The 14,200-nt window shown below is 46.9% G+C and overlaps 1 protein-coding gene across 1 annotated transcript; it reads right to left on the minus strand.

The window, feature by feature from the left end:
- Window positions 1-781: 781 nt before the first annotated feature.
- LOC123114150 (uncharacterized) lies at window positions 782-4,870 on the minus strand. The gene is made up of 3 exons (XM_044535525.1): window positions 3,267-4,870; window positions 3,087-3,134; window positions 782-1,047 (listed from the first exon to the last, which is right to left on the minus strand). Exons 1-2 carry the CDS (start codon window positions 4,783-4,785, stop codon window positions 3,100-3,102), a joined length of 1,554 nt encoding a protein of 517 aa, XP_044391460.1. The 5' UTR covers window positions 4,786-4,870; the 3' UTR covers window positions 782-1,047; window positions 3,087-3,099.
- Window positions 4,871-14,200: the final 9,330 nt, after the last annotated feature.

Below are 14,200 nucleotides of genomic sequence, written 5' to 3' on the forward strand. Positions count from 1 at the left end.
ATAGAATTATAATTGGTGAGTTTCAAGCAAAAGCACCAAGAAAACAAGAACCCGGGTGGCTGTTAACATGCGACATTAAGCTCATGAATTCCTAAGCTTGTAAATTCATAAAATAGAGGAACAAAAACAATATGATTTCACGGTCAATGGTGACATTTGTAAGCCTATATTTCATTACGACGATCTCGTCATGATACATGCAAGCTTCACTGTCCTACGACTAGCCTGCTACTATGCCGAGTTATACATGACAACAAGAACATCAGGAAGTACTGCAGTTCAGATTCAAGAAAAGGGAGCATATACTCTTGAGATGGACAAGAAAAGAAAATGGAGAACAAAACAAAACAATCAGTGCTTAATTAACCTATCCTTGCTAAAGAAAATGACAAAGCATGAAATTTTAGCTTCACTTTTTTCAATTATTATCTACACTAGTTTTGGTCTAAAAGTAAACAAAAATCTCAAGCATAAATAACTTAATTATCTTGGTAAAAAAATCTTGAACATACACAGACATCAACAACAAACAAGGGAATCTAATTCACGGGCTAATTTCATGCTTTCCTTGGGCCTCGTTTGGGAGGGGAGATTTTCCAGCACCAAGGGGGTTGGGAATTGGAGGGGATTTGGTGATCCCCTCCCCTCCACCCAATCCCCTCTAATCCCTCACCCACATAATTCCCTCGTCTGCTTAAACTTCCAGAACAGCAGCACAGCACAACTTAGGTACTAGCAGCAGCATACAACAGCAAGCTTGCAGACTACAACAACAACACCATACAACATCAACAGTACTACAAGACTTGCATTGCAACATTGTGAAGTATCAAGCCAACTTCCAAGTGCAATAATTCATACTCAGTTGCTCATCTCTGAAGTATCAAGTCATGACAAATTATATTACACATTATTCTTACCAACAAAGGTAATGACGGAAAGAAACTAAGTTGTGCAATTTCATCGACACCCCTATATTTGTTCTACAAGCGCTGTGACACATGGCTCTCTTTGTGATTCTTCATATCTCTTCAAGCCATGCAACTCCTGAAAATAAGAGGAAGGCAGATTCATCAACCTAGAAAGGACAGTAATGATAGCTGTAGATATAAAATTAGCATCATCATATTAATTATTTGCAGTAATAATTTTGCATGATACACTGATCTATCATCTTGCACAACAAAAAAGAACTTGTAACATAACTACAATCCAAACAATATACCCAACCCTCAGAAGTTCAACAAAGTAAAACATGACATGACATTAGATTTTACTCTGGTAGTAATCTGATTTCCTCATAAATAAATGCCACGTCAAAGCTAGGTACTTCTTTTGGTAATCAGATCTTGCAAGAAAACATCATTCAGGGCACATGAAAACATGAAAGGTGGTAAATAAACAGCAAAAGAGGAAAGGTTATGTCACAGCTGAATGCTATGCTAGAGAGAGTTCAGAGGTGGAGATGAGTTAACATGGTTCTTTCAGTTTCCTGTACCATGTCTCAAGCACCACTATTCGACATTAGGGATGATCAATGCAGTTTACTGAACAAGATGTTTAATACCAATCAGAGAATTAGATACGGAACAAGATGTTTAACACCGAACCGACATGTCAGACAAAAGCAGGGTAACCAGCAGAGATATGAAGAATCACAAACAGAGCCATTCAGCACATATAAAACAATCACAGTTACTAAAAATGCTTCAAAGTTCAGACTGAAAAATATGAACACTTCAATGTAATATATCCTCCTATTATGTCTCAAATGTTGATAAGAGACAAGTGTATTCCTAGTGAACGTAAACTAGAGGGTGCTGCTGGGTGTGGATTTTGGTGGAGTCAGTCCTTGCGTTCCATAGGAGCCTCATCAGTGGTGATGGGAAGGACTTGCGCCGACGACCGTGGTGGTGATGGTTTTGACGGGGTCAACTCTGCATCGGCTACGAGATGTTCTGCTAGATCATGCTCCGCTGCCTCCACGCCCCGTGCAACGCCGCACATGGCCTGGATGCTGCAGCCTGTGAAAAGGCTCCTCGTACGTGTAGGCCTTCGCGGCCGGGGCAGCATCCAACCGAGTTATCTGCTCATGTGTTGAGAGTTTACATCTCCTTGTAAGCCCAGTGCTTCTCGCCCCCACTTGCTTAGGTAGTCGCGTGTGCTCATATCAAGTGATCAATCTACTGACGTGCTTCTTCATATTTCATCTATATACGAAGACTATTCACTTTTAATCTCAGTTTGGACAAACTGATACAGGAAGGTGATTTTAGTTCTTGATCTTATTTCATCTTTATCTATTGAGTAATGGATCAGCTGGAAATAGTAGTGCCTAATTGCCAAAAAAAAAATCATCTATATCCATCGAGTAATGAAGCGGCTGAAAAAAATGGTGCCTAATTGCCAAAGCTGCACTGAATTCTGAAAATTTGTATGAAAGAAATCATTTCACGCACTGAATTCTGAAAATTCTAAATGTTTAGCAGAGAAAAAGCTTTAACTGTATGCAGCATAAAAATTGAGCATTCAATTTCATATATGCAAAATGTTGGGATATCAATTCTACTTTGTTTTACTTAAACGCAACCGGTGGTTTGGTGTTTCGCTAAATGTTTTTCTGAAGGTCTTTGGTAACCCAGCTACAGGTTAAAAATGGAGATGTAAATTCTCAACACATGAGAGCAAGTAATCTAGACAACTTATTTTGGTATAAAGCAGGTGACTGAATCCATGATGCCATTGTTCAAACCTCATAAGGCAGCCAAGTACTGAATGTGAATTGTAATGTAAGTTGCACCAAATTCCTGTACTGTGACCTTCAAAATATGCAAGGAAGTTTGCCATTTCTAAAAAAGAGGTATATTTGGTTGTCTATCCTGCCAAATAATCGGTGATACCAGCCTAAGTGAGCAACTAAGAGGAGTTTTTTTTTCCGCGATGAACTAAGAGGAGTTGATTGATGCGATGGTCCTGAAATTTCTTGAACAAGTAAGATAGTTGGTGCTCCATCAAGTGGCCTATGTACACAGACTACTCCGTCAAAAAGCTTATTGTTAATGCATATAGAAGTTGAATGGACTTACCAGAGACAGCATGTCAATCTGATAGCTTCAGAATGGTATCTGCATTGCCTATGAAGAGAGAGTAAACAACCTCAGGACCGAGAATAAAAAAACGCACATTTTCAATTGAATATTCATGGACAAAACGGATGTTCAGTATTCGTAGATTTTGAATTCCTTGTTTAGACAAGTTAGAGATACCTATGAGTCTAGCCAAAGAAGGCTGCCTGTAGTACCGAGCTGGAAGAGGAAGAGGAAGAGGCCTGTCTTGTTCCTTCAGTTTTTCTTGCCAGGTCCATGGCTCCTCCTTCATCAGCTTCTTAGCCTCCTCTTCATCATATTCAGCAGGGTCCAACGATGTCAATGACATCTGCTTCATCGTTTCCATCAACATTATGTGAAGATCCAGACTCACGGTATGGATGTGCCGCTGGAAATCAGAGCTGATGATGTCAGGAGGGATGGTAGGATTTCCAAAATAGTCAGCGAGACACACAGAGGCAACTACGGTCTTGTGCTGTGGGTTGATGGCAAGTAAATATCGCGCACATGTCGGGATGAACAACCAGTTGCTCTGGTTTTCACGCCATTCACCAAGTGCAAAATAAACAATCTCATGATCATTTCGGCTGAGGAGGGGGTACATTGGAGTTAAATTCCTTGGCAGATCGCCAAATCCATTGAATTCCCACAGAGCCTCGAGGCTGATCTTGTACTCCAGCTTCCACTCGAGCCCTTTTTGGCACAGCCACCACACAGTTACGGTGCGGTCCTTGAGATCGATGGGCTCAAGGAAGCCATCGATGGAGACAAACCTGACATTGTAGAACGGGGGGAATTTACGCCACCAAGTTTGGAGGGTGGTGCCCATGGTGCGGTAGGCTTCTGGCCTCGCCACTCGGCTGTTGCTACGTCGATGATCCTTGGACTTTTCAACCAACTCTTGGGGCAGGGGAAAGAAGCCAAACTTGAGAATGTGTTGTTTATTGTGGAGCCCTGTAGTGAAGAGGCCGCCGGAGTTGCAGAAGGTGACGCCCCTCAGAAGATCCGCCCAGCAGCTCATGCCACTGGCTGAAAAGGTGCAGTCAGCTTGCAACGAGCTCTTGCCGATGTGTGATTTAACGCCAACTGCCTTGATCTTGGACCACGGTGGCAAGGACGAGGAGCCGGGCTGCCAAACCAAGAGGGCATGGGCATCCCCCTCTGCCTCTCCATCCAGCTTCCCCAATAGGGCCAGCGTGTAGTGGCCATAACTGGGGCGCACAATGAGAAGGCGAACAGTGAGACCCATGAATAGCCATGAGGGGTCTTCCGGCGCAGGGGCCATGTGCAGTGATCCGTTGTCGGCATCATAAACCAGATATACAATGCGGCTAAAGTCATGCAGAAATGTCGTGGTGAGGACGATGATGCCTTGATCAACGGCTTCGACCTTGGTCAATGGGCTGCCGCCTCGGAGGCCGAGACAAGATAGACCTGGCGGTCCGCTGGCGAGATGCACACCAAGGTGTAAGCTCTGAACTACCTCAGTGGCATAGCCCTGCATCTCAGGAGAGAACCCCACCGCCGTCTTCTCCACGCACCTGAGTATCTCGAATGGCTGCAGCGCGATCAGATCATTCTCATCATCGTCGTTAAAGTCCGTGCGGACGCGGCGGTCCAGCAGGCAGTCGGCCGGCAAGACAGCGCCACCCAACATGGCCCTTTGCGGCAGATCCATGGAAGCTGCGGCGGGTGAGAGGGGGGAGCGGGGCGGTGCGGTGCGGCGCGGCGTCGGGTGGAGTGGGTGGGGTGGGGGGGGGGGGGGGGGGGGGGCGCGGCGCGGCGGCGGGTGGAGAGGCGGCGGGGTGCGGCGGAGGCTAGGGTTTCCTGAGGAAGAAGGCCGATGGGGAACAAAGATGAGATGTGTGGGCGACGCGAATTGTGTTTTTTTTTTTCTTTTGAGGGTACGAGAATTGTGGTGTGCCACGCATCCCGCAGATGGACGCGTCTGGCCCAATTCACGCCCTGCGCCGCCGGCTCTTTCGATCCCGTGAACCGCACGGGAACTCATGGCCCTTTTTTTTTTTGATCTTTTTTTTTTTTGAGAAAGACTCAGGGCCTCTTTGGTCGCTAACTGAGTGAGCTCAGTGGCTTTTGTAAAACCTTCATAGCTGGATTTATTTCAATTTTGTGTCAAAAAGCTTTATTTTCATTTTACAATAGTTTCTAAAACCGAAGGAGCGGCTCACCGGTTGGACCGCCGGCTCATCGGTTCATTCACGACAAAAAAAAAAGAATATTTAAGTTATTAAAAAACAACCATAGATTGAATGAGTATGCGTAATATTGGATGTAATCCATTAAACTATGACAAAGTGTTTATGGCCTAGTTGGTTATTGGTCCATTAGCGTTCATGGACTAAGGAGAACGGTTTGACCACCACTTGGCACACCATTTTGCAAATATTTTCTTGGATTTTTATGAAGTCTTAAAAAACACGCAGGGTGTGGGTTCCCATTGGCTGCAAATTATAAGTTGTTAACTTGACATTTACAGTGCCCTAAAAAATTGTACCTCATTAACAAATTATAATATGGCCAAAAGCATAATTTATATGGACCTCCCAGCCCTAGGACATTGAAAACATTACCATGAGATTCGAGGAAACATGGTTTGCTTGCCAAGAGCTCGTCCACAGCTAGCTTTCTAATTCCAGCGGAATTTATTTCTTCTTTTAAATTCCTTACGTTTTTGCCTAATAACAGGGGAATTTATCTCCTTCCCTTCCAGCAATTTCCTTTTTCTTCTGCCCTGGCCTGCCATAGGGCGGTTCTGATCCTAAATTCTGTGTTGCCCCTCGTGACCGGCCGGCGGACCTTCCTTGATTGTGCAACTGTTAAGCTTTAATTATGGATGTCATTAGCAGCCCACAAATCACTCAAATCAAGCATCCTTTTAAGGACAAAGAAATCCAGCCCTACGATCCCTTCCTTTACTATAAAATCAAGGGGACTCCTGGCAATTATAATGCCCCCAAATATTTTTCTTTTTTTACGTGGCAGCCACACAATTTCAGGATCAATTCCTTGCTAGTCTCTATTTTCTGTGTTCTTTGAGTCCCATGGAGGTATGTTGATACTGCGAGCAAGTAGGGAACACATATAAATCGGTGCGCTACAATACAAACTGTCGAGATGGGATGAATCACAAATAGAAGTCAGCTCAGTTGGTTACGACAGGTTGCGTTGGTACTCGAGGTGTTGTCTTCGATTCCCCACCATGTGAACTTTTTTCACTTGATTTTACGAAGCCCACTCGCAGCCCATAAGTTGATGGACGCCCGCATTTGTTTTTTTGCCAAGATGGGCTTCGATCGCCCACACTGGCCCAGTCAAGCGATCCTACGAGCCAGAAACAAAAACATGAGCGAACCTGGGCAGCGTAAAAAAATAGTACCACCTCAGTTAGAAAAAAATATCATCAAAGTGGGACGAAATCAAGAGGGACGAAACCAAGAATATCACCTCCCTTTAATAGTAGGTATAGATATAGATATAGATATATATCTCCAATCTTTGTCCAACCACCTGGAAGATGAATCCTTGCAACTTAGGGCAACTCCAACGTCGTGACCCATTTGGTCCGCCGCGTCGTTTGAGTCCGTGCGGACAAAAACACGCCCCAACGCGATGACGCAAACGAACGAGCGTCGTTTTTTTTTGCCGCGACCCATTTCTCGCCCAAGCCAGGTCTGTATGGACGCAAACACAGCACGGACGCCCGCGACGCCCTCCCTTGTCCTCCCCTTGAAATATCCGTCGGTGTCACATCGGTCATTCTCCCTCCATCCACACTCCAAACCTCCACCCGTGCCGCCCTTGCTGTCGCCACCCACTTTCGGTCGCTTGGATGCTACCCAGGCCGCTGTCCACATCAACCCACTTCCCCACCCCCACGGCGCATCTAGACCCACTTTTGGCGGCATCTGTGGCCTCTGCTTATCGTCGTCGTAGCACAAGAAGGGACAGTCTGCCACGGCCGCCAGGACCATCCTCGCCTCCACTTCGACAGGCTTGCTTCCTGTATGGGAAGGGACGGGGCTCTTCACCGGCCGCTACTCATATTCGGATGAGTGAGTCCACATGCCTTGCATCATTTCTAATTTCATACAAAAATGTGTGATTGGGCAACTCGTATTCAATTTTAAAATGATTTGGTTGAGCATATGTGGATTCACCTTAACAACCAATAGATGTATTGGCTCTTTTTCTTTCAATATATTTGTGACAAATTAAAATTCATATGATTGTAAACTATGACATTTTTATTGTGATGTAAAAACTATGTGATTTATTTTGTTTCAAGCTAATTTACAGTCGGCAGGAATTCTGCGACGGATCCGCACTACTCGGATGCCGTCGAATATAAATCGTGCGGTTGCAGTTTCTCGCGCGCCAAGAAGCTCGCGGTCCGCTTCTCCGGGGCCGATTTTTCCTCCACGATCGTATCTCCCTGACCCGCGTTCCTCCCGGGCATGATTTTTTCTCCTAGTGCGCCTCTTCTTTTTGGCAAAAATAGATGGTCAAAGGTTGGACTCGAACTCAAAACTGCATGTTACACAATCAGGACAAGGAACCAACAGGTCTAGCCTAGCGGGAGAGTATCTGGTGCTACCACCCCTTAGGTGCTACCGTGATACGGGCTTCTGGGCCGTTGGATTTTCAGATCGGACGGCATCTAGGAGTGGTTGGATCTGCTGGACCTATGCATAATTTTTGGACTCCTAGTAGGCTTTTCTGCAAATGTTGCTGAGTTACTAGGAGCCGTCCGATATAAGAATCCGACGGCCCAAAAGCCCGTATCACGGTAGCATCTAAGGGGCGGTAGCACTGGATATTTTCCCCTAGCCTACCATCCATGGAAGATGATGTGTTGTTATCTATTTCTATACCACGCTAGACTATTTCTTCTCTACAACATCTGCCATTCCAATCCAGAACCTTGTGCTAGACTTTTCTTGGAATGAGGTGCATGGAGCTAGCCAACTCACCCATCATTAGTTGTTCTTAGTCCTGGCCATCTCAGGCCCGGCCTTGCCAGCCCACCCAGGCCCTGCCAGCCCACCCAGGCCCGGCCCTAAAATCCAGGGCCTAGGCCTGATGGGCTTGTCCGTAGGCCGGGCTTGGGCCTGAGTTTTGAGCCCACCAGCAGGGCCTGGATGGGTTTGGGCTTGGCATATTGGCATTTTAAGGAAGAGGCCCGGCCCACGGCCCTAAGCCCTAAGGGCTTTTTAGGGCTTTTTATCAAATGGATCGGGCTTGGGCTTGAAAAGTAGGCCCGATGATAGGGCCTGGGAGGGTCTGGGCCTCAGTTTTCTGCCATGGGATTTTTAAGGCCCGGCCCAAGCCTGGCCCGGCCCAGCCCATGGCCAGATATAGTTGTTCTCAATAGTGTTCAGATCTTTCTCCACCATCATGCTAACTTTGACACGAGGAGGGGGGTTAATGAAACGTATCCCGATAACCTATGTGTAAATACTATGTTAATAAACACACCGTAGACCTGATAACTTATGTACAAACACCGTGGTAACTATTATTAGAATTTCTTTTTTGTTAAAAAACCCAATATCTTCTGTGTAGATAACTTGGTAATATACGCACAACCAAGCTGGTAGCTGACGTACAGACATCACGACAACTTTTTTGACTCGGGGAAAAAAGTTGTTCAAAAATATACCACCGGTGTTTTCTGTGTAAATAGCATGTAATAAATGCACAACATAGTTGATAACCCGCGTATAAACACCGTGGTAATTTTAGACCCGAATACAAAGTTACTGAAACAACCCCGGTTATTTCTGTGCAAATAGCACGTAAATACACTACAAAAAAAAGACACATCCGTGACATTTTGGGTCGAACGAAAAAAAATTCTGTCATACATATGACACTTCTATGACGATAATTGTGACAAAACCCGATATCATCATAGATGTGGTGGGCTCCTACTTCTATGACAAAAAATCATGACAGAAAATGGGCTTTTCGTCCTGGGCGGGCCAGAGACGCAGCTGCATGACATTCTTTGGGCCGTCCATGACGGAAAAAACCGTGGTAGAAGCGAGGGAGCGCAAAAATTTCGGTGAGTTCCCGGTTACGGTGGGAGGTCGGGGGCCGAGCGAGATGCGCGTTTCTCTCATACACGTACGCGCGTGTGTGCGAGGCGTTGGCTCTAACTAAACCCGTGCGAGGCGTTGGGCTCTAACTGAACCCGAGCGATTGCACTGCAGGCTACGCGTTACTGAACCCGATCGATCGATCGATGGCTGTTAACTGAACCCGATCGAGCGATGCCTTCGCTACTGCTGCTAACTGAAGCCGATCGATTGGATGAACAGTGAGCGTTGCGGGGGGAGGGGGGATTTGGATGAACAGTGAGCGGTGGCGTTGCCTCTGGATGAACAGGATCCCGTGGTGTGGAGGGCTGGATGAACAGTAGACAGTAGAGGGGTGCCCATTGAGGGGTGGTTGAACAGGACCCCGTGGTGTGGAGGGCTGGATGAACAGTAGACGATGGAGGGGTGGTTGAACAGTAGCCGGTGGAGTAGCACGCGGTGGAGGCTAGATGAACAGGAGCTCGTGGAGGCTGGAGGAGGTCGACGGTGGAGATGAACAGTATCCCGTGGAGTCCCGTTTTGCGGTACGCCACACGCCTCCCGATGAACAGGACCCCCGTTTCGACCGTAGCGCTCCAACACAAGTTCATTTCGTCCGTTTTGCGGTACGCCACACCCTCCCGATCAACAGGACCCCCGTTTCTATCGTAGGAGGTCTGTTTCCTCCGTTTTGCGGTACGCCACACCCCTTCCGATCAATAGGACCCCCGTTTCAACCGTAGGAGGTCCGTTTCCTCCGTTTTGCGGTACGCCAGACCCCTCCCGATCAACAGGACCCCGTTCCAAACGTAGGAGGTCCGTTTCCTCCGTTCTGCGGTACACCAGGCCTCGTTTCCATCGCTTGTTCCGTCCAAGCCCTCCCGATGAACACGACCACGCATTCCGTTCCGATCCAGCCGGTTGGCTCCCACGTGTTCCGTTGCCTCCCGATGAACACGACGCATTTCGTTGCCTTCCCGTGAACACGGCGCATTCCGTTGCCTCCTCATGAACATGATGACGACGTTGTTTCTTCGTTCCGACCCAGCCATGTACACGAGCCCTGGCCGTACGTATGCGCGAGTAGGCGTTCGAGACCCCGTCCGTATGTACGTACGTGGCCGTATTTTCTTTCTTGCACCCTGCCCGTTGTACGTACGTGTACATGCTACATACGCGCCTCTATTACGACACGTGCATGCCTCTACATCGACCAGTATGTACGTACACGTTCGCGACCAAAATGATAACGCTACGTAGGCTTCAACCAGGTGGGTCCGACTGTCAGGCACTTCCTTGCGTGCGAAGATGTAGCTGGTGGGTCCCAGCAGTCAGGGGGGCGAATCGGTTTTTTTTGCCCGGACGCACTTCCTTGCATGCGAAGACGTAGCTGGTGGGTCCCAGCAGTCAGGGGGCGAATTGTTTTTTTTTTGCCCGGACGCATTTCCTTGTGTGCGAAGATGTAGCTGGTGGATCCCAGCAGTCAGGGGGGCGAATCATTTATTTTTGTCCGGACACACTTCCTTGCGTGCGAAGATGTAGCTGTTGGGTCCCAGCAGTCAGGGGGAAATATTTTTTCCATGAAATACGGTGGCCCGTCCGGTGGGTCCCCGCTGTTAGGTGGAGGAATAATTATTTTGCGCGTAATAAGGAGGCACTTCCTTGCTGCGGCCGTGGACCCAGTAAAGGAAATATGCCCTAGAGGCAATAATAAAGTTATTATTTATTTCCTTATATCATGATAAATGTTTATTATTCATGCTAGAATTGTATTAACCGGAAACATAATACATGTGTGAATATATAGACAAACAGAGTGTCACTAGTATGCCTCTACTTGACTAGCTTGTTAATCAAAGATGGTTATGTTTCTTAACCATGGACAAAGAGTTGTTATTTGATTAACGGGATCACATCATTAGTTGAATGATCTGATTGACATGACCCATTCCGTTAGCTTAGCACCCGATCGTTTAGTATGTTGCTATTGCTTTCTTCATGACTTATACATGTTCCTATGACTATGAGATTATGCAACTCCCGTTTACCGGAGGAACACTTTGTGTGCTACCAAACGTCACAACGTAACTGGGTGATTATAAAGGTGCTCTACAGGTGTCTCCAAAGGTACTTGTTGGGTTGGCGTATTTCGAGATTAGGATTTGTCACTCCGAATGTCGGAGAGGTATCTCTGGGCCCTCTCGGTAATGCACATCACATAAGCCTTGCAAGCAATGCAACTAATGAGTTAGTTGCGAGATGATGTATTACGGAACGAGTAAAGAGACTTGCCGGTAACGAGATTGAACTAGGTATTGGATACCGACGATCGAATCTCGGGCAAGTAACATACCGATGACAAAGGGAACAACGTATGTTGTTATGCGGTCTGACCGATAAAGATCTTCGTAGAATATGTAGGAACCAATATGGGCATCCAGGTCCCGCTATTGGTTATTGACCGGAGACGTGTCTCGGTCATGTCTACATTGTTCTCGAACCGTAGGGTCCGCACGCTTAAGGTTTCGATGACAGTTACATTATGAGTTTATGAGTTTTGATGTACCGAAGGAGTTCGGAGTCCCGGATGAGATCGGGGACATGACGAGGAGTCTCGAAATGGTCGAGACGTAAAGATCGATATATTGGACGACTATATTCGGACATCGGAAAGGTTCCGAGTGATTCGGGTATTTATCGGAGTACCGGAGAGTTACGGGAATTCGCCGGAGAGAAGTATTGGGCCTTATTGGGCCATACGGGAAAGAGAGAGGGGCTGCCTAGGGCAGGCCGCGCGCCCCCCCATGGACTAGTCCGAATTGGACTAGGGGGAGGGGCCGCACCCCCTCCTTCCTTCCCTTCTCTCTTCCCCTTCCTTGTCTCCTACTCCTACTACTTGGAAGGTCTCCTAGTTGGACTAGGAAAGGGGGAATCCTACTCCCGGTGGGAGTAGGACTCCCCTAGGGCGCGCCATAGAGAGGGCCGGCCCTCCCCTCCTCCACTCCTTTATATACGGGGGCAGGGGGCACCCCATGGACACACAAGTTGATCTTCGTGATCGTTCCTTAGCCGTGTGCGGTGCCCCCCTCCACGATATTACACCTCGGTCATATTGTAGCAGTGCTTAGGCGAAGCCCTGCGACAGTTGAACATCAAGATCGTCACCACGCCGTCGTGCTGACGGAACTCCTCCCCGAAGCTTTGCTGGATCGGAGCCCGGGGTGCGTCATCGAGCTGTACGTGTGTCAAGAACTCGGAGGTGCCGGAGTAACGGTGCTTGGATCGGTTGGACCGGGAAGACGTACGACTACTTCCTCTACGTTGCGTCAACGCTTCCGCTTCGGTCTACGAGGGTACGTAGACAACACTCTCCCCTCTCGTTGCTATGCATCACCATGATCTTGCGTGTGCGTAGGAATATTTTGAAATTACTACGTTCCCCAACAGTGGCATCCGAGCCTAGGTTTTATGGTTTGATGTTATATGCACGAGTAGAACACAAGTGAGTTGTGGGCGATATAAGTCATACTGCTTACCAGCATGTCATACTTTGGTTCGGCGGTATTGTTGGATGAAGCGGCCCGGACCGACATTACGCGTACGCTTACGCGAGACTGGTTTTACCGCCGTGCTTTGCACACAGGTGACTAGCGGGTGTCAGTTTCTCCAACTTTAGTTGAACCGAGTGTGGCTACGCCCGGTCCTTGCGAAGGTTAAAACAGCATCAACTTGACAAACTATCGTTGTGGTTTTGATGCGTAGGTGAGATTGGTTCTTGCTTAAGCCCGTAGCAGCCACGTAAAACTTGCAACAACAAAGTAGAGGACGTCTAACTTGTTTTTGCAGGGCATGTTGTGATGTGATATGGCCAAGACGTGATGCTATATTTTATTGTATGAGATGATCATGTTTTGTAACCGAAGTTATCGGCAACTGGCAGGAGCCATATGGTTGTCGCTTTATTGTATGAAATGCAAACGCCCTGTAATTGCTTTACTTTATCACTAAGCGGTAGCGATAGTCGTAGAAGCAATAGATGGCGTAAACGACAACGATGCTACGATGGAGATCAAGGTGTCGCGCCGGTGACGATGGTGATCATGATGGTGCTTCGGAGATGGAGATCACAAGCACAAGATGATGATGGCCATATCATATCACTTATATTGATTGCATGTGATGTTTATCCTTTATGCATCTTATCTTGCTTTGATTGACGGTAGCATTTTAAGATGATCTCTCACTAAAATTATCAAGAAGTGTTCTCCCTGAGTATGCACCGTTGCCAAAGTTCGTCGTGCCCAGACACCACGTGATGATCGGGTGTGATAAGCTCTACGTCCATCTACAACGGGTGCAAGCCAGTTTTGCACACGCAGAATACTCAGGTTAAACTTGACGAGCCTAGCATATGCAGATATGGCCTCGGAACACGGAGACCGAAAGGTCGAGCGTGAATCATATAGTAGATATGATCAACATAGTGATGTTCACCATTGAAAACTACTCCATCTCACGTGATGATCGGTTATGGTTTAGTTGATTTGGATCACGTGATCACTTAGATGACTAGAGAGATGTCTGTCTAAGTGGGAGTTCTTAAGTAATATGATTAATTGAACTTAAATTTATCATGAACTTAGTCCTGGTAGTATTTTGCAAATTATGTTGTAGATCAATAGCTTGCGTTGTTGCTTTCATATGTTTATTTTGATATGTTCCTAGAGAAAATTGTGTTGAAAAATGTTAGTAGCAATGATGCGGATTGGATCCGTGATCTGAGGTTTATCCTCATTGCTGCACAGAAGAATTATGTCCTTGATGCACCGCTAGGTGACAGACCTATTGCAGGAGCAGATGCAGACGTTATGAACGTTTGGCTAGCTCAATATGATGACTACTTGATAGTTTAGTGCACCATGCTTAACGGCTTAGAATCGGGACTTCAAAGATGTTTTGAACATCATGGACCATATGAGATGTTCCAGGAATTGA

Source organism: Triticum aestivum, chromosome 5B, assembly GCF_018294505.1.
Source record: "Triticum aestivum cultivar Chinese Spring chromosome 5B, IWGSC CS RefSeq v2.1, whole genome shotgun sequence".
Taxonomy (NCBI): Eukaryota; Viridiplantae; Streptophyta; class Magnoliopsida; order Poales; family Poaceae; genus Triticum; species Triticum aestivum.

Excerpts from the sequence above, each read along its gene's own strand:
- LOC123114150 (XM_044535525.1), bottom strand. The coding sequence starts at position 4,785 with ATGGATCTGCCGCAAAGGGCCATGTTGGGTGGCGCTGTCTTGCCGGCC. Across the intron at positions 3,135-3,266 it reads TTCTTTGGCTAGACTCATAG|GCAATGCAGATACCATTCTG; the intron begins GTATCTCTAACT and ends CTCTCTTCATAG.